Source organism: Camelus bactrianus, chromosome 4 (genome assembly GCF_048773025.1).
Source record: "Camelus bactrianus isolate YW-2024 breed Bactrian camel chromosome 4, ASM4877302v1, whole genome shotgun sequence".
Taxonomy (NCBI): Eukaryota; Metazoa; Chordata; class Mammalia; order Artiodactyla; family Camelidae; genus Camelus; species Camelus bactrianus.
Window position 1 is genome coordinate 53,020,333 of NC_133542.1, and position 17,234 is coordinate 53,037,566.

General features: G+C 34.3%; 1 protein-coding gene and 1 long non-coding RNA gene across 5 annotated transcripts in view; one reads left to right on the forward strand and one right to left on the reverse strand.

The window, feature by feature from the left end:
• The window catches only part of LOC105067560 (uncharacterized), a 439,520-nt gene that overhangs the window by 393,625 nt on the left and 28,661 nt on the right, over positions 1 to 17,234 (reverse strand). For all 4 annotated transcript variants that reach the window (XR_012506477.1, XR_012506475.1, XR_012506478.1 and 1 more), the window contains exon 4: positions 11,748 to 11,874. This is a non-coding gene — a long non-coding RNA (uncharacterized LOC105067560). The remainder of the gene's footprint in view (positions 1 to 11,747; positions 11,875 to 17,234) is intronic.
• OR13D1 (olfactory receptor family 13 subfamily D member 1) lies at positions 3,942 to 6,519 on the forward strand. Its single transcript, XM_010953161.3, has one exon. It carries the CDS (start codon positions 3,942 to 3,944, stop codon positions 4,887 to 4,889), a length of 948 nt encoding a protein of 315 aa, XP_010951463.1. The 3' UTR covers positions 4,890 to 6,519.

The window sequence follows — 17,234 nt, forward strand, 5'->3', positions numbered from 1 at the left end:
CATGAATATACATTAACATCATTTTAAATAAGTCACTTTCTCTTATCATGGAAAATAAAAGAACACCAGCCTAGCAGTACAAATTAAACTAACCATATATTGTGCACACAATCTATGCCAAGAACTTTCAGGTATGTTATAACAATCCTTAAAAAAAAAAAAAAAAACTAGAAATAAGTACAATTACCCCCATTTTAAATGACACATCATGCTGAGAGATAGTAAGTGTTTTGCCCAAAGTTTGTACAGTCAATATGCCAAGGAACCAAGATTGAAGCTTAGGTCCTCCAAGCCGAGTGTTTTCCAGTAAGACATAGTGCTTCTCTTTATCAGCAGTTAAAGGGACAATGGAGTAAGAGGACTGGGGCACAGAAGGCTTTCAGAGACTTGGGACTATTGCTCTCTAGCACAGCCCTGGAGATGGTCAGACCACGAAGAACACAAGCTGGGTGAATCAATCCCAGCAGTGAGCCTAGCTCACTGAAGCTGATAGCAACAAGGAAGTGTTCTTGGTTTCCACACAGAAATGTGAATGAGATAACCCAAGAAAATTCCCAAAACCACATAGGAAAACTAGAAGAGGCTTTATTTTAACTAGAGCACAATTATTCATTATTAGCAACTTTGGGTTTCAGAAATTTGGACAAGAACTGGAGATCTAGTATCAGCGATGTCTCACAGCATGAAGATGACGTTGTTTCATAAAAATGAAGACAAACTAGCTGAAGTGGTAGATAGGATGCAATTACTTAGTGCATTTGGTTTCCTTCTGAGGGGAGTGAGACACAGTCTGTTTCAAGAGGTTCCCTGGGTTAAAATCAGGGAGTCTGGGTGAGTACATGTGCTTTATAAACTACTACTCTCTCTTCTCTTGGTAAACACAGGGAGAAGGCTGAATGTTTCAAAATCCAAGTTCTCAAGCAGAGCTTGCTTCTCTTCTATAGGTGATGTCCAAAGATGGACATCAATCTAAGGTCTGACCATTTGGAGGGAGATGGACAAAAGACAAAGAGCCAAGAAACTGAAATTTTACCTCTTTTAGGCAGAAATAAAGAAGCCAAGGTAACAGTAATTACTAATATCCCCCTCACTCCTCACCATGTATACCTCCTCTTCCTTATCTTTTTCCTGTAATATAGTTGGAAGCCTCATAGAGTGCATCCTACCTATATTGCTCACCTGGGCCATTCTAAGTGGTAGATTCTAGAAACCCATTCCAAGAATTGAGACTATCACTGTCCGCTCAGGATGGATATGCTTGTGAAGTAATTGTTTGAAATAAAAACATTAAATGGCATTAAGTCAGTCTATGTAATAAATCAACAAAAAAAACTGTCTCCAATTCCCTTTCCATTAACTATTCTTACCCTTTCTTGGGTGTTAATGAAAACTGGGAACAAGATGCAAAATTTTGCCACTGTTTCCATCAAAACTTTAATATTTCTGATTTTTAAAGTCATAAAATATACATGCCTTAAAGAAAATTTAGAGAATGAGAAAAAATTAATATTTATAATGCATCCAAGTCTCACATTCCAGATAAAACTGGTTAACATTTTGCTGTGGTTTTTCTCAGCCACATGTATACAAGTTGTGATCATTTATATAATATGGTATGAAGCTTCCTATTTTAATGTAGTATTATACCACAGGCATTTTCCTTTCCCTTTACTCTCTCCAAGATTACAATTTTCATTGGTTGTGTAACATGAGGGTATGTCTCCTCATGTGTGTTGCATGACCTACAACCAACACAAACTAGAATTTCAGTAGCCTAGAGGAAAAAAATTGTTGCAACTATTTAAATCATGATTGAACTTGAAGCATGAAATGACATGTTATGTCATTATTTCTCTTGTTCTATTGCATAGATCATTCAGGGGGAAAAATATTTAGTAATAATAGTGCTAATACCAATCTTTGACACTTTTAAGGATGCATTCCAGAGTTTCACTATTTTGAATTACGTGGTCAAATAATTTGAGAGAGATAATCTTTATTACCTTAATTCTGTATCCCCTTATATCTGTATTACCAAGAGACTTTAATTTTACCATGAATGATATTGCACTTTATCAAATACTTTTTGGCATCTTGTTAGATGACCAGGTGTTTTGTTTTGTTTTGTTTTTCTGTTTGTTTAGTATGTTATACTCACAGGATTTCAAATATTAATTTGGAATTTCATAAATTCATGAAATAAATTATATCACTTTAATATATGGTTTGGATAGACATTATGATTCTTGCATATATATGCATAATTAATATTGAATCCATGGTTTTATTCTATCCTTGACAATTTAGAATAACAGACTATTTCAGTTTGATAAAATATTTTTGTAAAACATTCTATCATTTTTCCATATTGAAACATGCTATACAGCACAGAAGTCGTTTCCTAGAAGTATAAAATAACTCACGTAAGCATTCTGCATTCAGCACCCATTTTGAAAAACAAGTCCTCACAGTGGGATCCCTATTACCTACCACAGTACATACGGCATAGTTTGAGTTGAATAAATGAGTATATGAAGGACTCTGTAAGAGATGTAAATACAGAGTGCTGTGACGGTGCATAGAGGTGCTCCTCCTCACAATGGGAGGCGAGAAAGTTTTCCTGGAAAAGGAAATATCTAAGTTAGGAGGGGCCCTTCTACCTTAAGAAAACACTTTGCACAAAAGCATAAAGAAGAAAGAAGGGAGTAGTATGAAGAGACTGAAAGAAACTCAGCATTGTCATTGCAGAACATTTGGGGTGAAAGCAGTGCATCCACAATTTCTACATTAGAGGGATCTACAGGCAGCAATGTGATTGGATAAGGGCTACAGGATTTTCCTTGACATTGTGTTACATAGCAAGCACTTCCTTTTTACACAGATATTTCTCTATTAGAATGATTTCTATAGGGTTGCTGATGAAGATCATGGGAAAACAAAACATCCCCTCACAGCATCATGAGAGGAGAAATGGTGTAAGTGGGAGGAAAGGTAGCTTAAGAGGTTAAGATAGGCCTACATGATGGGTTGATTCAGTGTTTTTGGTGACTTTATCGTTTCCATTTTCTTTTGTTTTGACCTAAATTCTGAAAAATGGCCTCCCTCACCTGGGACCTTTTTTGAACAGAAAGAAAAAGAACCATTCTTCCTTCATCTTTGTATGTGTATGTAAATACACATTTAATATTACTATAATTTACATCATACATACAATTATACATCATATATATATACATATATATGTATATATATGTGTGTGTGTATATATATATATACACACACATACACATACATACACACACACACACACACACACACACACACATATATATATATATATACACACACACACACACACACACATATATATATATATACACACACACACCACGTTGGAACCATCTACTGTTTGGGATACCTAATAGAGTTTATCTAATTTAATTCTAATGACAACTTGATAAACAATTATTGCTTCTTCCCAGTTTACCATGAGCTATCTGAGACTCAGAAAAATTGAACAACTTACCAAACTTATATCCAGGTTGAATGATATGGTGCTAGATGTATTTAATCTTTTTTAAATAGAGGCTATCTTCGTTAGAAAATAGCTTAAATTTAAATTTTCCATTAATAAAGACATCTTTATATATCTACATTTGAAGGTAGCGTGTTATAAATCTTATTTGGTACTTCCCAGTAGAACTCTTGGAGTGTCAGTAGCCTTGACTGTGCTGCTGTGTAGTCCTAAGACATTCTGGATTTCTCAAAGCAGTACTTTCATCATCAAATAAAATTAATATCATATTTCTGCCCTTTCTGATTCCTAGGAGTGTTCCAAGAGTCAAGCACAATACTGGAAGTGAAGGCATACTGAAAATCTACATCATAAATTTGTTTCCCTGAATCGTATCTTTTTCTGAACCCTGAAGGGACTTGTGGAGATGGGGAATTACTCAGCTGTGACCGAATTTTTTCTGGTGGGACTTTCCCAATACCCAAAACTGCAGTTTTGTCTGTTCGTGCTCTGCCTCATCATGTACATGATAATCCTCCTGGGAAATAGCCTCCTAATTATCATCAGCATTTTGGATTCTCGCCTCCAAACCCCCATGTACTTCTTCCTTGGGAATCTCTCATTCTTGGACATCTGTTACACATCATCGTCCATTCTCTCAATGCTTGTTATGTTTGTGTCTGAGAGAAAATCCATCTCCTTCATTGGCTGTGCTCTACAGATGGTTGTCTCCCTTGGGTTGGGCTCCACTGAATGTGTCCTCCTGGCTGTGATGGCCTATGATCGGTATGTGGCCATCTGCAACCCACTGAGGTACCCCCTCATCATGAACAGGGTGCTATATGTACACATGGCTGCATGGTCTTGGATCACAGGTACTCTGAACTCCTTAGTGCAAACAGCCTTGATAATGGTCTTGACTTTCTGTGGGAATAATGTTATAGACCATCTTACCTGTGAGATCCTGGCCCTTCTTAAACTCATCTGCTCAGATATCACCATCAATGTGCTTATCATGACAGTGGCAAGTATTGTTCTATTGATGATCCCTCTGCTGCTAATTTTCATCTCCTATGTTTTCATCCTCTCTTCCATCCTGAGAATTAATTCTGCCCAGGGGAGAAAGAAAGCCTTTTCTACCTGTTCAGCCCACCTGACTGTGGTCATCTTATTCTATGGTTCAGCCCTTTTTATGTATATGAAGCCCAAGTCAAAGGACACAAAAGCATCTGATGAGATCATTGGACTGTCTTATGGAGTGGTAACTCCAATGTTGAACCCCATCATCTACAGCCTGAGGAATAAGGAGGTGAAAGAAGCCATGAAGAAAGTCCTGAGCAGACACTTGCATCAATGGAAAAGTGAAAGGACTTGAGGCATTGATATCCTCAATGTGAGACCAGATCAGATCTTTTGTATTCAGAGATAAAGTCACAGAACCCAGTTGCAAGAAAACTTACTTCCTAGTAAGTCCAAATATAGGACTCCCATTCCTGTCAACAGAGAATGTTCATGCAAATCTTCTGAACACTGTCTTGTGGGCAGTTTCTAGCTGTTTGCAGCTCGGCCAGTTGGGCTCATATAGGGCATCTGGCTTTTCTTCTCCTTTCTCTTCTCTCTTTCTCTCTCTTCCTTTTTTTCTTTCACTTTTCTCTTCTTTGTTTCCTCCTCCTTTTTGTCCTTTCCCCTCCTCCATCTACTTTCTTCCTCCCTCTTCCTTCTGCAGGGTGTTTATGTTTTCCCAGTTTCTGGTTTTCATTTTTGTTTCAGACTATTGTTCTAACTTTTTCTATCATTCCTCTCTGGTAATCTTGTATATCTGTGTGTTGTTTAAGCTCTAAACAGTATATTTTGCCCACAAATAATAGACATAAACTATACAAAGTTATAAAATATTGACTATCTTCCCTGTGCTGTATATTACATCCTTATGACTCGTTTATCTTATAACTGGTACTTTGTACCTCTTAATGGTTGTTGTTACCACCGTGTAAGTTATCAAATAACCTATTGAAGTCATTCTGCTTGTGAAAATACATGAAGCTGTACACGATCAAAAAAGAGTAGAGAAAGAAAGAATTCAACCCACTGCCTGCCTTCCATTATGAATTTTAGACATATTGTTACAATCCTTAAAAAGTGAGACCTGTGTGATTTGTTCTTAACAAAGAAACGCAGTCCAGCAACCAAAAGTACTTTTAACATCCTCTAACTTGAGTTTCTTAAAAACCCCAACATCACAGCAATACTTGTAAAAATTTCATTTGCATTAAAGCTCACAACTGCTCTCTTTCTAAGATTTCCTAAAGCTCAGTTTTCCTACCTTTTTTACCCTCTCTTTTTCCCCCATTTCACCTTTCCCTGATCACAATAGCCTCCTTCAAGTAAAATAGTTTGTCCTCCTAGGGAAAGGGGTTTGGGAAAAGACAAGTTTTAAAAGAAGTGAGAAATTAGGACCTAAGTCATGCAGAAACAGCTATTAAAATTCCCAAGTTAAAAATTTTTGTCCTACTACATTATTTGTTAGTGTAAATGTTGACTCTTTTTTACATCACATTTCATAAATGTCACCTTTTCACCATTATATCAGCTCCTCCAGGAAGAAATTGTTTCTTCCTCTTCCATTCTTCCATATTTTTAATGTGCCCCTATTAAACTTCTTGTTATGCTGTATTTTATTTATTCAATGTGGTACAGTTAAAAAATAAACAAAAAACTACAGGGCTTTCACAAAGTCTAATTCTCCAGTTTACTAGGATTATAAACTTTAATCTATCAGAGTCTCCATCTATCCTGACATAAAATGTGGACTTTAGCCTCTGGCTCAGGAGGTTTTATGAGTACTGAATAGGAAAAAAGTACAAAATACCTTATTCAGTGCTTGGTTAATACCATTCGATGAATAATATACATTACATTGTCCCTACCTTTCCTCATACATGTCTGTCTCTTGTGATAGACTACAGGTGCCTTGAGGGCAAGATATGAGTAGTATTTACTTATTATTTAATATTTATTCTTGGTACCTAGAAGAAAAGAGGCATTTATTACAAATGTTTGTTGAATGAATGAATGTGTGATTGTCTTTCTTATACTGCAGGTAAACAAGTTTATTTGCCATTGCCTACATAATCCTTGTGATTGCTGCCTCTGTGCTTTTGCTAATGCCATTCTATCTAAAACTGCCCTCCTTATAAACTATGAATTAGAAAAATTCAAAGTACACTTAAAAAAAAGTCTCCTCTGACTTAAATCCTTTTATTATCATCCTAACAAGACTACCTTTTCTTCGACCAAGCTGAATTCCTATAGCAATCTATTTAAACTTTGGAATACTGATTATGCGAAGATATATTCTCTTTAGTCACATACACAATGTATCAGTTGTTTTATTGAAAGGTCATTAGGAGCAAAACCCGTGAGTTATTTGTGTTTGTAATCACACAAATATTAACAGAGTAGGCTTCAATCAACAGATTGATACTTTGGATTCTGCTTTTTTGTATAAAGTCTATCAGTTTTTTAAATAGAATTTTCTTTTCATAGAATATGGGCAGTATGACTGTTGCATGTGATATATACAACTAGTAACAATTCTGGTTAAAATAAAATTCCTCTGTCACATATACGGTTTTGCTCATTCTAGACATTGGTAGTTTGACTGTAATAGATCAGGCAGAGCCCACCTAAGCCTGTTATACATACACATAATCCCTTAATTAGTTTGTTGAACTTATAACTTGACAGTGACCAAAATAAAAAGATGTTAATTCATAGAATAGTGACTCCTATATATGTATCTTCAGCCCTGAGAACTAATCGAATAGGCATTTTAAATACAACATGTCCAAAACATAAACTTTGACTTTTCCCACCCCAAACTACTTCTCCTCAAGTCTTCCCCATTTCTGGAAATGGTAGTGTCATACACATACATCCAATCCACCAGCAAATTCTATCAACTCTATCTTCAAAATTTACCCTGAATCTGACCACTTCCATTGTTACCACCCTAGTTCAAATCACCATCATCTCACCTAGGCTACCGCAGTAGCTTCCCAAATCACATCCATGATTCCACTCTGTTCTCCTACAGTCTATTATCTGCACAGCAGCCAGAGTGTTGATTTTAGAAGAATATATACTAACGTTCTAGAAAAGGTAAAAATTAATCAATGGTATTTAAAAAATCAGAATAGTGGCAGCCCATGTGGGGGAATGGTGAGAGTAAGTGTCGACTGGATCAGGGCTTGAAAGAACTTCGCTGAGATTATGTTTATGTTCTGTAACTTAACAGGAATTTGAGTGACACGGGTGTGCATTTGTCAAAACTATAAATATTACATAAAGATTTGTGAATTTAATGTATGTAAAGTTTAAATTAAAAGAAAAACCTATAAACAATATAATTTTAATCTCTAGTTAATAATATATATGCTGAAGTATATAGAGGAAAAGGTAATGATTTCTACAGTTTACGCTGAAACGCATCAAAAATGACATGGATTTAATAGGGCAATAGAGAAATGAATAGACACATAGACATGAGATAAGCAAATCTAGCAAATATTAGTGGTAGAATCTAGTTGGTGAGTACTTGATGCCCAATGCAAAATTCCTTCAGCTTTATGTTATGTTTGAAATTTTCCATAATACAGCATTAGGAAAAAATTATACAAAGCCTGCTGGGAATACAGCTCTGAGTAAATGCTGTATCAATGAATGAGACAAGGGTAGAAATTGGATCAAAAGTAGCATCATTATAAATTCTCTTAAAATTAATTTAGGAAAAAGTTCCACTACTTTAAAAGGTAAAACTTTTTAACAGGTTATTTACAATTCTTACAAGAAAGAAATTAAAAATAAATTTTAATGGTCCCTGTGAAACAATTTCCTACAATGAACTCTTGTCAGGGTTTCAGTTGCTACTCCTAGGGGATGGTACAAAGCAAGGAGAAAGAAAGGAAAGAAAAGAAATATATCAGAAGATTTACCAGAATCCTGTTCAAATGTAATAAGGTTTTACAGTATGATTTTGCTGGCACACTTGAATTTTGTCATCTAAAACTTGTAAAAAATAGTTTTGAATCAATATTTTTAAAGATGTGACAATAAAGGAAATTACTTTTTAAATTAACATATAAAAAGTAGGTAAGTATGCTTATAATTAAGCCTGATATAACTGCAAAATAAGTGGTTAAAAGTAACCATGGAAGTTCATCTAAGAATACCATGATGCTTTTCACCTAGAATATTTATTGCAGATTTTTAAAAAATGAAGCACAGTCTGTTTTTAATGATGAATGATCCCATTATATTTGAATATCATAATATTACACAGTATTTATTTTTCTCAACTTCTTCAAAATTAAGGAAAGTAAAAATAACATCAGTGAAAATAGAGGCCCAAAGTCAACAGAATAATATTTTCAAACTGTTCAAGCAAAATAACTGAAAACCTAAAATTTTGTGCTAAACTATCTTTCAAGTGAAAAAACAAAATAAAGATGCTTTTAGAAAAAAAAATTAAGAGATTTTTCCACAAACAACCCTAGAAAGAAAGAAACTATCCCTGGATGAAAGAAATGGAATGAAAAAATAATAAACAAAGAAATTGGTAAATATGTGTGTGGATGCAAACTGTCACTGTATCAAAAAGGTGGCGGAGGAGGGAATTGTTCACAGTTGAGGAACTTAAAAACAAGGTAAAAATAAAACCTTAGATACAAATAAGATGGAAGATGATGGAGGGGTTAGAAATAATATTTAAGGTCCTTGGTACTGTTCAGGAGAATTGCAGAGATATTAGGTAGAGACTGTGTTAAGTTAAACATCTTCAAAATTATGGCTATCGTACATGTATGTATATGTTTGTGTGTATAATTTTGCACTCAAACAGTAAAGGATGTTTTTAAATACAATAAAATGTTTATAAAACTAATGATGCATTAGGAAAGGAAGTAAGTCTCAATGACTGTCTAATAATTATCATTCAAACAGCAATCTATGGCCATAACGTAACACTAGAAATCAATATTGAAAAGAAAAACACCAAAAATTCTTTTAAATGTAGAAATTTTAAAACATACTTTAAATAATTCATGCTAAAAATTGTGATGAAAATTTCAACATATTTGTAACTTAATAATAGGACTATCAAAATTGGTGGGATAAAGGAATTTTATAGTCTTAAATATACATATATTACAAAATAAGAAAGACCGAAAATGAATACACTAAGAATCCAAGTCAAAGAGTTATAAAAAGAGGAAATGGAAAAATCCAAAGACAAGTAAAGACTGACTCAGCAGTTTAAAATTTTACCAGGCCCAAACAATTTCCCTGGATAGTTCTAGGGAAACCAAGAACAGGTAACCCCTGTCATATGCAAATTGTTTCTTAAAATACAAAAAAGGGGGGGGGGGTGAGAAGCTCCCCCCAACTCCTTTTTATAAGCCTGAAATAACACTGAAACAAAAACTGAACAAGGACAACATGAGAAAGGAAAAATTATGAGACAATCTCACAAAAATAGACAGAAAATTTCTAAATAAAATACTAGTAAACAGGATCTAACAGTGTACAAAATAATAATACCTAACATCCAGGTAGGGTTTATACCAGGGATACAAGGATGTGTTAATATTAAAAAAAAAAATGTTAATATACTTCACCATAGTATCAACTAAGAATAAAAATTAATGGTGATTTCAGCAAATTTGGAGAAAGTTTTGATAAAATTCAATAGACATTTATAATTCTTAAATAATTAGAAACTTAGCAAACTAAAAACAGAAGAAAACGTCTTTAACCTGATAAAGGGTATTGATTAAAAACTAACTAACAAGTGTAACTAACAAGTTCCCTTTAAAGTTCCAAACAAACTCAATATTGCACAGAAATCCTACTTAGTGAGGGGTAGGAAAGGGAAGGAGAAAGGAAAGGAGAAAAGAAGGAAAGGAAAGAGAAAAATAGAAAAGAAGAGAGAAGAAAGGGCAGGAAGAAGAGAAGGAGAAAGGGAAGGAGAGGAGGTATGAAGATTGGAAAGGCAGAAACAAAATTGTAACTATATACTGAAAATAAAGTTCTCTACATAGGAAGTGAGAAAAAAAATCTATAAAAGGAAAATCTTAAAATTTAAATTAATAAGAGTAAAATCTAGTAAGGCTGTTTAATACATGATCAATACACAAAATTCAGTAGTATTTTGTGCAGCAGTAACAACTGGTTAGCAAATGCACTTTTAAAACCATTTTACAACACCAGTTAAAGTATAAAGTGCTCACAATAAATCAATAAAAGCTGTATAAGGAATTTTTGAAGAAAAGTATAAATCTTCATTAAAACACAAAAAAGGAAACCTCCCACACATTAGGGTGCTTCATTTTATTCATGTTAAGAAATTCAAGAATAAATATGTTAATTCACCCCAATTTTCTGTATAAAGTAAGTGTAATTTCAAGGTAGAATTGGGATTTTTTTTTTTAATTTCCGAAGTTTACCCCAAAATTGAATAGTAAAGACCAAGAATAGCCCAAAATGATGTTAGAATAAGAACTGTAAATTTCCTATACCAAATGTCAAGATGGACAATAAAGCTACAGTAATTCAGATAGCATAGTTTTGATACAGGTAAAGATAAATATGGCAAAGAAACGGAGTAGAGAATTCACATATAGGCTCGCCATATGTGGAAGTTTATATCCTAAATAAAATGTTAATAAATGTCAAATAAATCCATATTATATGTAACACTGAGCTACTCATAAATCTTTCCTGCTACTTATTCTAAGAAGACTAGCAGCCAAGAGGTGGATACAGAAATATCAAGATCTTGATAAGCGTAAGAAGAGGCATCCAGTCTTTTTCCTTCCTCAGAACATTTAATTCAATACTCAACACATAACAGGTGCTTAATACTTATTCACTGACGTGAGTAGGATACTTGTTAAGAAACATTGAATTTGTTGTTTTATTACTATTTATTTATATTAATAATAATAAAGCAACTCAAAATTTTTGAAAGTCATTCATCTTTACTGAAGCTTTTCTCTTCAATACATAATACCATATGACAATTTAAAATAGCTCCACTCTAAATACCTATAGCTTAAGTTACAGGAACTCAAAAAATAACAACAAAAACAGCACACACTATTCAAGACCTAATGAAGGAAACTAGTTTATACCACCATCTAGTGGCCACAGAATATAGCACAAAGAAAGTACTTACCCAGGGATGTCACCCAAGTACCAGCATCTAGAGTTTACATGTAGAGCTACTGCCCTCCTACTCAGCTGGGCCAGACAGAGTTGGATCCACCTCTCCCGCTTCCTTCTGCACATTTGATGAGTCTGACCTTTGGACATAACCAAGTAGCGACACCATTAAGGGGACTGTTGCCTCTGCCCACCTCATATAATTTCCTCCACCTTTTAACTGACACCTATTTGTTATGTGGGGTGTAAAATGCACTGTCACATTCATTCGACCAGACAGGCAATAATCAAAAATTATTCAGAAAAGTCTCATACACTGTTATTAATGATATAAATTTATAAAACAGTTTGGTACTATTTAGTAAAGATAAGTAAGTGCATATCTTACAACATAACAATTCCACACCTAGGTATGTACTCTATAGCAGTGGTTCATAATCTCACAACTGGAGGTTACAGTCTATGGCGAGGGTCCATGGGTAAAATTCAGGTCTGGTAACTTGGATGTAAATTACATTTTTAATTAATGCCACCAATTCCTAGCTTAAAATAAGCATTTCCTTTGATTATAAAGGTAGGCAACAAATCACAATATTATTAGCAAGACCAGAAACTTTGTGACCAATAAAATCACAGATATTGTCAAATTCCATTAACAGATAAAACTGTATGCTTATTAGTAATTTAAAGTTATATCTCTAATTCAAAAAGATACATGCACCCCAATGTTCATAATACCACTATTTACAACAGCCAAGACATGGAAGCAACCTAAATGTCTATTGACACATGACTGGATAAAGAAGATGTGGTAGATATACACAACAGAATACTATTCTGTCATTAAAAAAAGAATTAAATAATGACATTTGCAGCAACATGGATGGACCTGGAGATCATCATACCAAGTGAAGTAAGCCAGAAAGAGAAAGAAAAATACCATGGTATCACTTATATGTGGAATCTTAAAAAAAAAAAAAAAAAAGAGGGAGACAAATGAACATATTTACAAAACAGAAATAGACTCACAGACAGAAAACAAACTTGTAGTTACTAGGGAGAATGGAGTGGGGCGTGGAGGGATAAATTGGGAGTTCAGGATTTGCAGATGCTATTATATATAAAATAGATAAACAAGTTTCTGCTGAATAGCACAGGAAATTATATTCAATACCTTGTAACAGCCTATAATGAAAAAGAATTTGAAAGGAATATATATGTATAACTGAATCACTATGCTATACACCAGGAATTAATACAATATTGTAAACTGACTCTACACTTCAATTAAAAAACTATATCTCATACCCACTAATAGATCTTATTATTCAGTGCCCTAATAAAGAAGCACATCTATTGCCTTTTGAAGAATTTGTTTTTGTATTGTTCCAGTTTTTTGAGATCTAATTGACATATCGTGTAAGTTTAAGGTATGCAATGTGATGACTGATGTATACAGATACTGTGACATGATTACCACCATAAGGTTAGTTAACACATCCTTTGTGTGTGTGCTGAGAAGTTTTGAGGTCTATTCTCTTATCATATTTTAAGAAAATAATACACTTATATCTTCATCATTCCAGTTCAATTTGTTATCTTTGCATTTTTGTAAATTTTTTTCTTTGTAACCCTATTCGTTACACATTTGAAAACATTTGAAGTCTATAGACTCACAAGATTTCCAAATGGTTTCTTGACATAGAAAAGGTTTAAGATGCCTGCCTTAGAGGAATTCTTCCAATGGAACTAGAAGACATCAACAAAGAAATTCAAATGGCCTTGTCCACAGAAGTCAAACGGACAAAAAATTAAGGTATGGAATAGTAACAGCAGAGAAATGAATTTATCATTACAACTGTATTAACATGGATGATTTTCAAAGGCCTAAAATTAAAGCTAAGAATTATGTCATAAGATAAAAATAATCTGATTCCATTTAAAGAAATTTCTACTTCATACAAAACAAATAATATATTGCTTAGTGTTATATACAAATGCAAATTTTAAAAAATAATGTAACGATTAATACAAAGTTCGGGATCATGGTTACTTGAGGGAGATCATGGATGTATACTGGAGGAAGGAGAACAAGAAGGAACATGTACTGAGCTAAACTGCTGGCAATATTTTACTTCTTAAGCTTGGCAGGAGCACAGGTGTCCATTTTATTACTTTCTTCAAAGTGTACAGATACATTGAACACACCTTTGTAGCTAATATAAATGCTTCATGTCACCTCCTTACAGGCCATCTCTGTCCACCCAATCTAAATAGCTCTCCAGTTACTCTATATCACAGCCTATTTTAATAATCCAGGGTTTTTTTAGTATGATTTTTCTAGCTTTAGACTACCTGTTTTTTGGACTACTTGTTAGAAGTTTAGGATATACAACAATAATTTTCAAAATGTTTATCCTATGTGTTTTCCAGGTATTTCAGAGACATGTAAAAAACAAGTAGGCACAGAAAAACATTCCATTTTAAATACTATTTAGAGGCGATTTTCCATCTCAAGTCTAAAACTACCTTAGAGGTCACAAATCTTTTAAATATAGATGGTAAACTGAACTTATTCTACAATCTTGCCTTTAAACCCTGGCTGGGCCACTTAGCAGCAGTGAACCAGAGGAAATTATTTAAACTCACTTTTCACTTATAAAATGGAGATAAAGCTTTTTCACTTATAAAATGGAGATAAAGCTTAACTTATAGCAGGATAACTAAAACCTGTGAGAAACTGAATAGGAGACTGTCTTAGGCACCTAACAGCATTTAACAATGTTTACCTATCTCTAAGTTATAGCCATAAATTTTACTCCTATCTTATAAGCATTCTCCTTTCGGATATATTCTTGCAATTTCCCTCTATCTTTCTCCTGGCTTGATGCAATTCAGGATTAGGCTCTAGGAGATGGCAAGGCCACAGTGTGGAGGAAGTCTATGTCTTTCTATGTATAAAAGAGCTGCCTGCCCACCAGGAACATCCATTTTGTTTTCTCATAAAAAATAAAATCCATTTGAGTTTAAGTCATAATACACTTTTGGTGTCAATTTGTAACAGCAAATTAGCCTATACTAATTAATGTATTCTTGAAAGATACTACCAAATATTGAGATCTCTGGCCTCCTTCTCTCTTCAGCCTCAGGAACTTAGCAACAAAAATTACACTTCACAAATGGGACACCAGAAGTTTCCTTACAGGGGAAACTGACTAGACAAGAGAAGTAATTTATAGATAACAGTTGAGGTGAGGGAGGTCTACTCAAGGAAACTGTCCAGTCAGATCACCCTACAGTAATGCCCATTACCTGGCAGGCCCATACTCATATAGTTCTCAAACTTTTTTTCACTGTCCCACTTGAAAATACAAGCTGATAGACAAGGGTCACAAATATGAAAACATTTCAGGAAAAACTCTGGTACCAAAGACAAAAGAAAATAATCAAATAGAAAACAAAATAAAACTCAAATGAAGACTTCAATCATCAACTTTTAAAAAGAAAACATCTGTAATTAGTGTCCTGAGACACAGAAATATTGAACCCATGAAACACAAAGAGGATAATATTTCTGAAGACAGTGGGGGAAGAAAACATTCTGGAAAAGGGGGTAAAAGGAGCTCTCGGAAATACATACTGGAGGTCGGAAGTTTAAAATTTTACTAGACAAGTTAGAAAATAAAATTGGAACATTTCATCCCCTCTCCATAAGCAAAAAAAAAAAAAATTTAATAGGAGGAAAAAAAGAAAATTAAAGGGTCGAGTGGGGGCATAACATCTGAATAAGAGAAGTTCCACAGATAGAGGAGAAAGAAAAAATCCAAGAAACACAACAAATTTTTTCATAATTTAAGTGTTTCCAGATGGAAGAGGGGTCTACTGAGTGAGACACAATGGATGAAAAGAGACCTTTTCCAAGGAATATCACTGTGAAATTTCAGAAAATCAGGGACAATGAGAAAAAACATAAAAGCTTCTGGAAAGAAATAAGTCACATACAAAGGATCAGGAATCAGAATGGGATGAATTCTCACAAGAAGCTATAATACAATGGAGCATTACCTTTAAAACTATGAGGAAAATTATTTCCAATGTAGAATTTTACATCCACCCAAACTATAAATTAAGAAGGTTGATAAATACGTTTTTAGAAATGCAAGTCTCACAAGTTTAACTCCTATGTACCCTCTCCTAAAATTAGGCACATAAAGATACAAGATCCTGGAAAAAGGAAGTCCAACACAAGGCAAAAGCGATTCTGTAGGAAATCAGTGAAAGGGGAGCTGAGAACTAATACAAGGCCATCTCAGGGACTACTTAGTCCACACTGGACCAAGAGAACAAAAGACTCCTGAAATATAACTCTAGAAGATGAAAGTAATAACCTGATTAAAAAGTTAATCATTTTGGGTTTTGGCAAATAATCTGGGGATTAATGAGTGATGGTATAAGGAAAAAAAGAGAAGCAAATGAAAAAGAGAAATAAAAGAAATAGTCACCCTTCTATTGATTAAGATCATAAGTTTAATCTGTATGGCAGTGGCTTGAACTAGAAAGTGACTTCTCATGTAAAACAGAAGTCCAGAGACAGGCAGTCCAGGGCTCTTGGCATGGTGGTCCATGGTGTCAGAACCTAGGCTGCTTCTCCCTTGTTGTTCTGCCACTTTCAGCAGGAGGCTTCCACCTTATAGTCCAAGAACTCAAGCCACATCCAGATTCCAGAAAGCAGAAATAAGAAAGACACAGACGGGAAGAACCCCTTCTACACAACTTGAAGATCACTTACAGTAAATGCACTAACATATCCCACTGGCCAGGACTTAGTCACATGGCTGCAGCTAGATGCATGGGTTCTCTTAGCATTTTTTAAGAGGGGGTGGGAAAGAATGGCTACTGGAAAATAGAAGTCTCTGCTACCTCCCTCCAGCACATTCTAGTCTCCATATTCTACTTTGTTTTACCTCATAGTAATTATTTATCCCTGATAGCTTTTTCCTTCATTTATGTTTCCCCTAACCTGGAAGTTCCAAGAGGACACAGACTTTGTCTTTTGTTCACCTCTGTGCCCTAGTTTTTGGAAAAGTGTCTGAAGAATAGAGGGAATTTAATTAATACAGGTTAAATGAAGGAATGAACTGTTAATTCCAGGGAGGAAAGTCTAAGAAAACAAATTTAAACATAAAGATCCCATCTAGGCACAGATAACGCCTTGTCTTCATTAGTCAGAAATGGATGCCTGTTGTTGGGAAAAACTGAATCACCCTCTCTGGAATTAGTAACTTTAAAAAGCCTCCTTTCCTCTGAAGAGATGATTGAAGTCATTGTACAATGCACAACGAAATCCCTAGTCTTAATAATGTAAGCAATGTTACATTAATGTTTGCAATGATGTAGCTATTAGAAAGAATAATGTAAACATTAATATGATGTAGGTAATGTAAATTAATAAAGTAATCAATTAACTGAAATTTTTTGTGTAAACATTAGACGTGAGAAG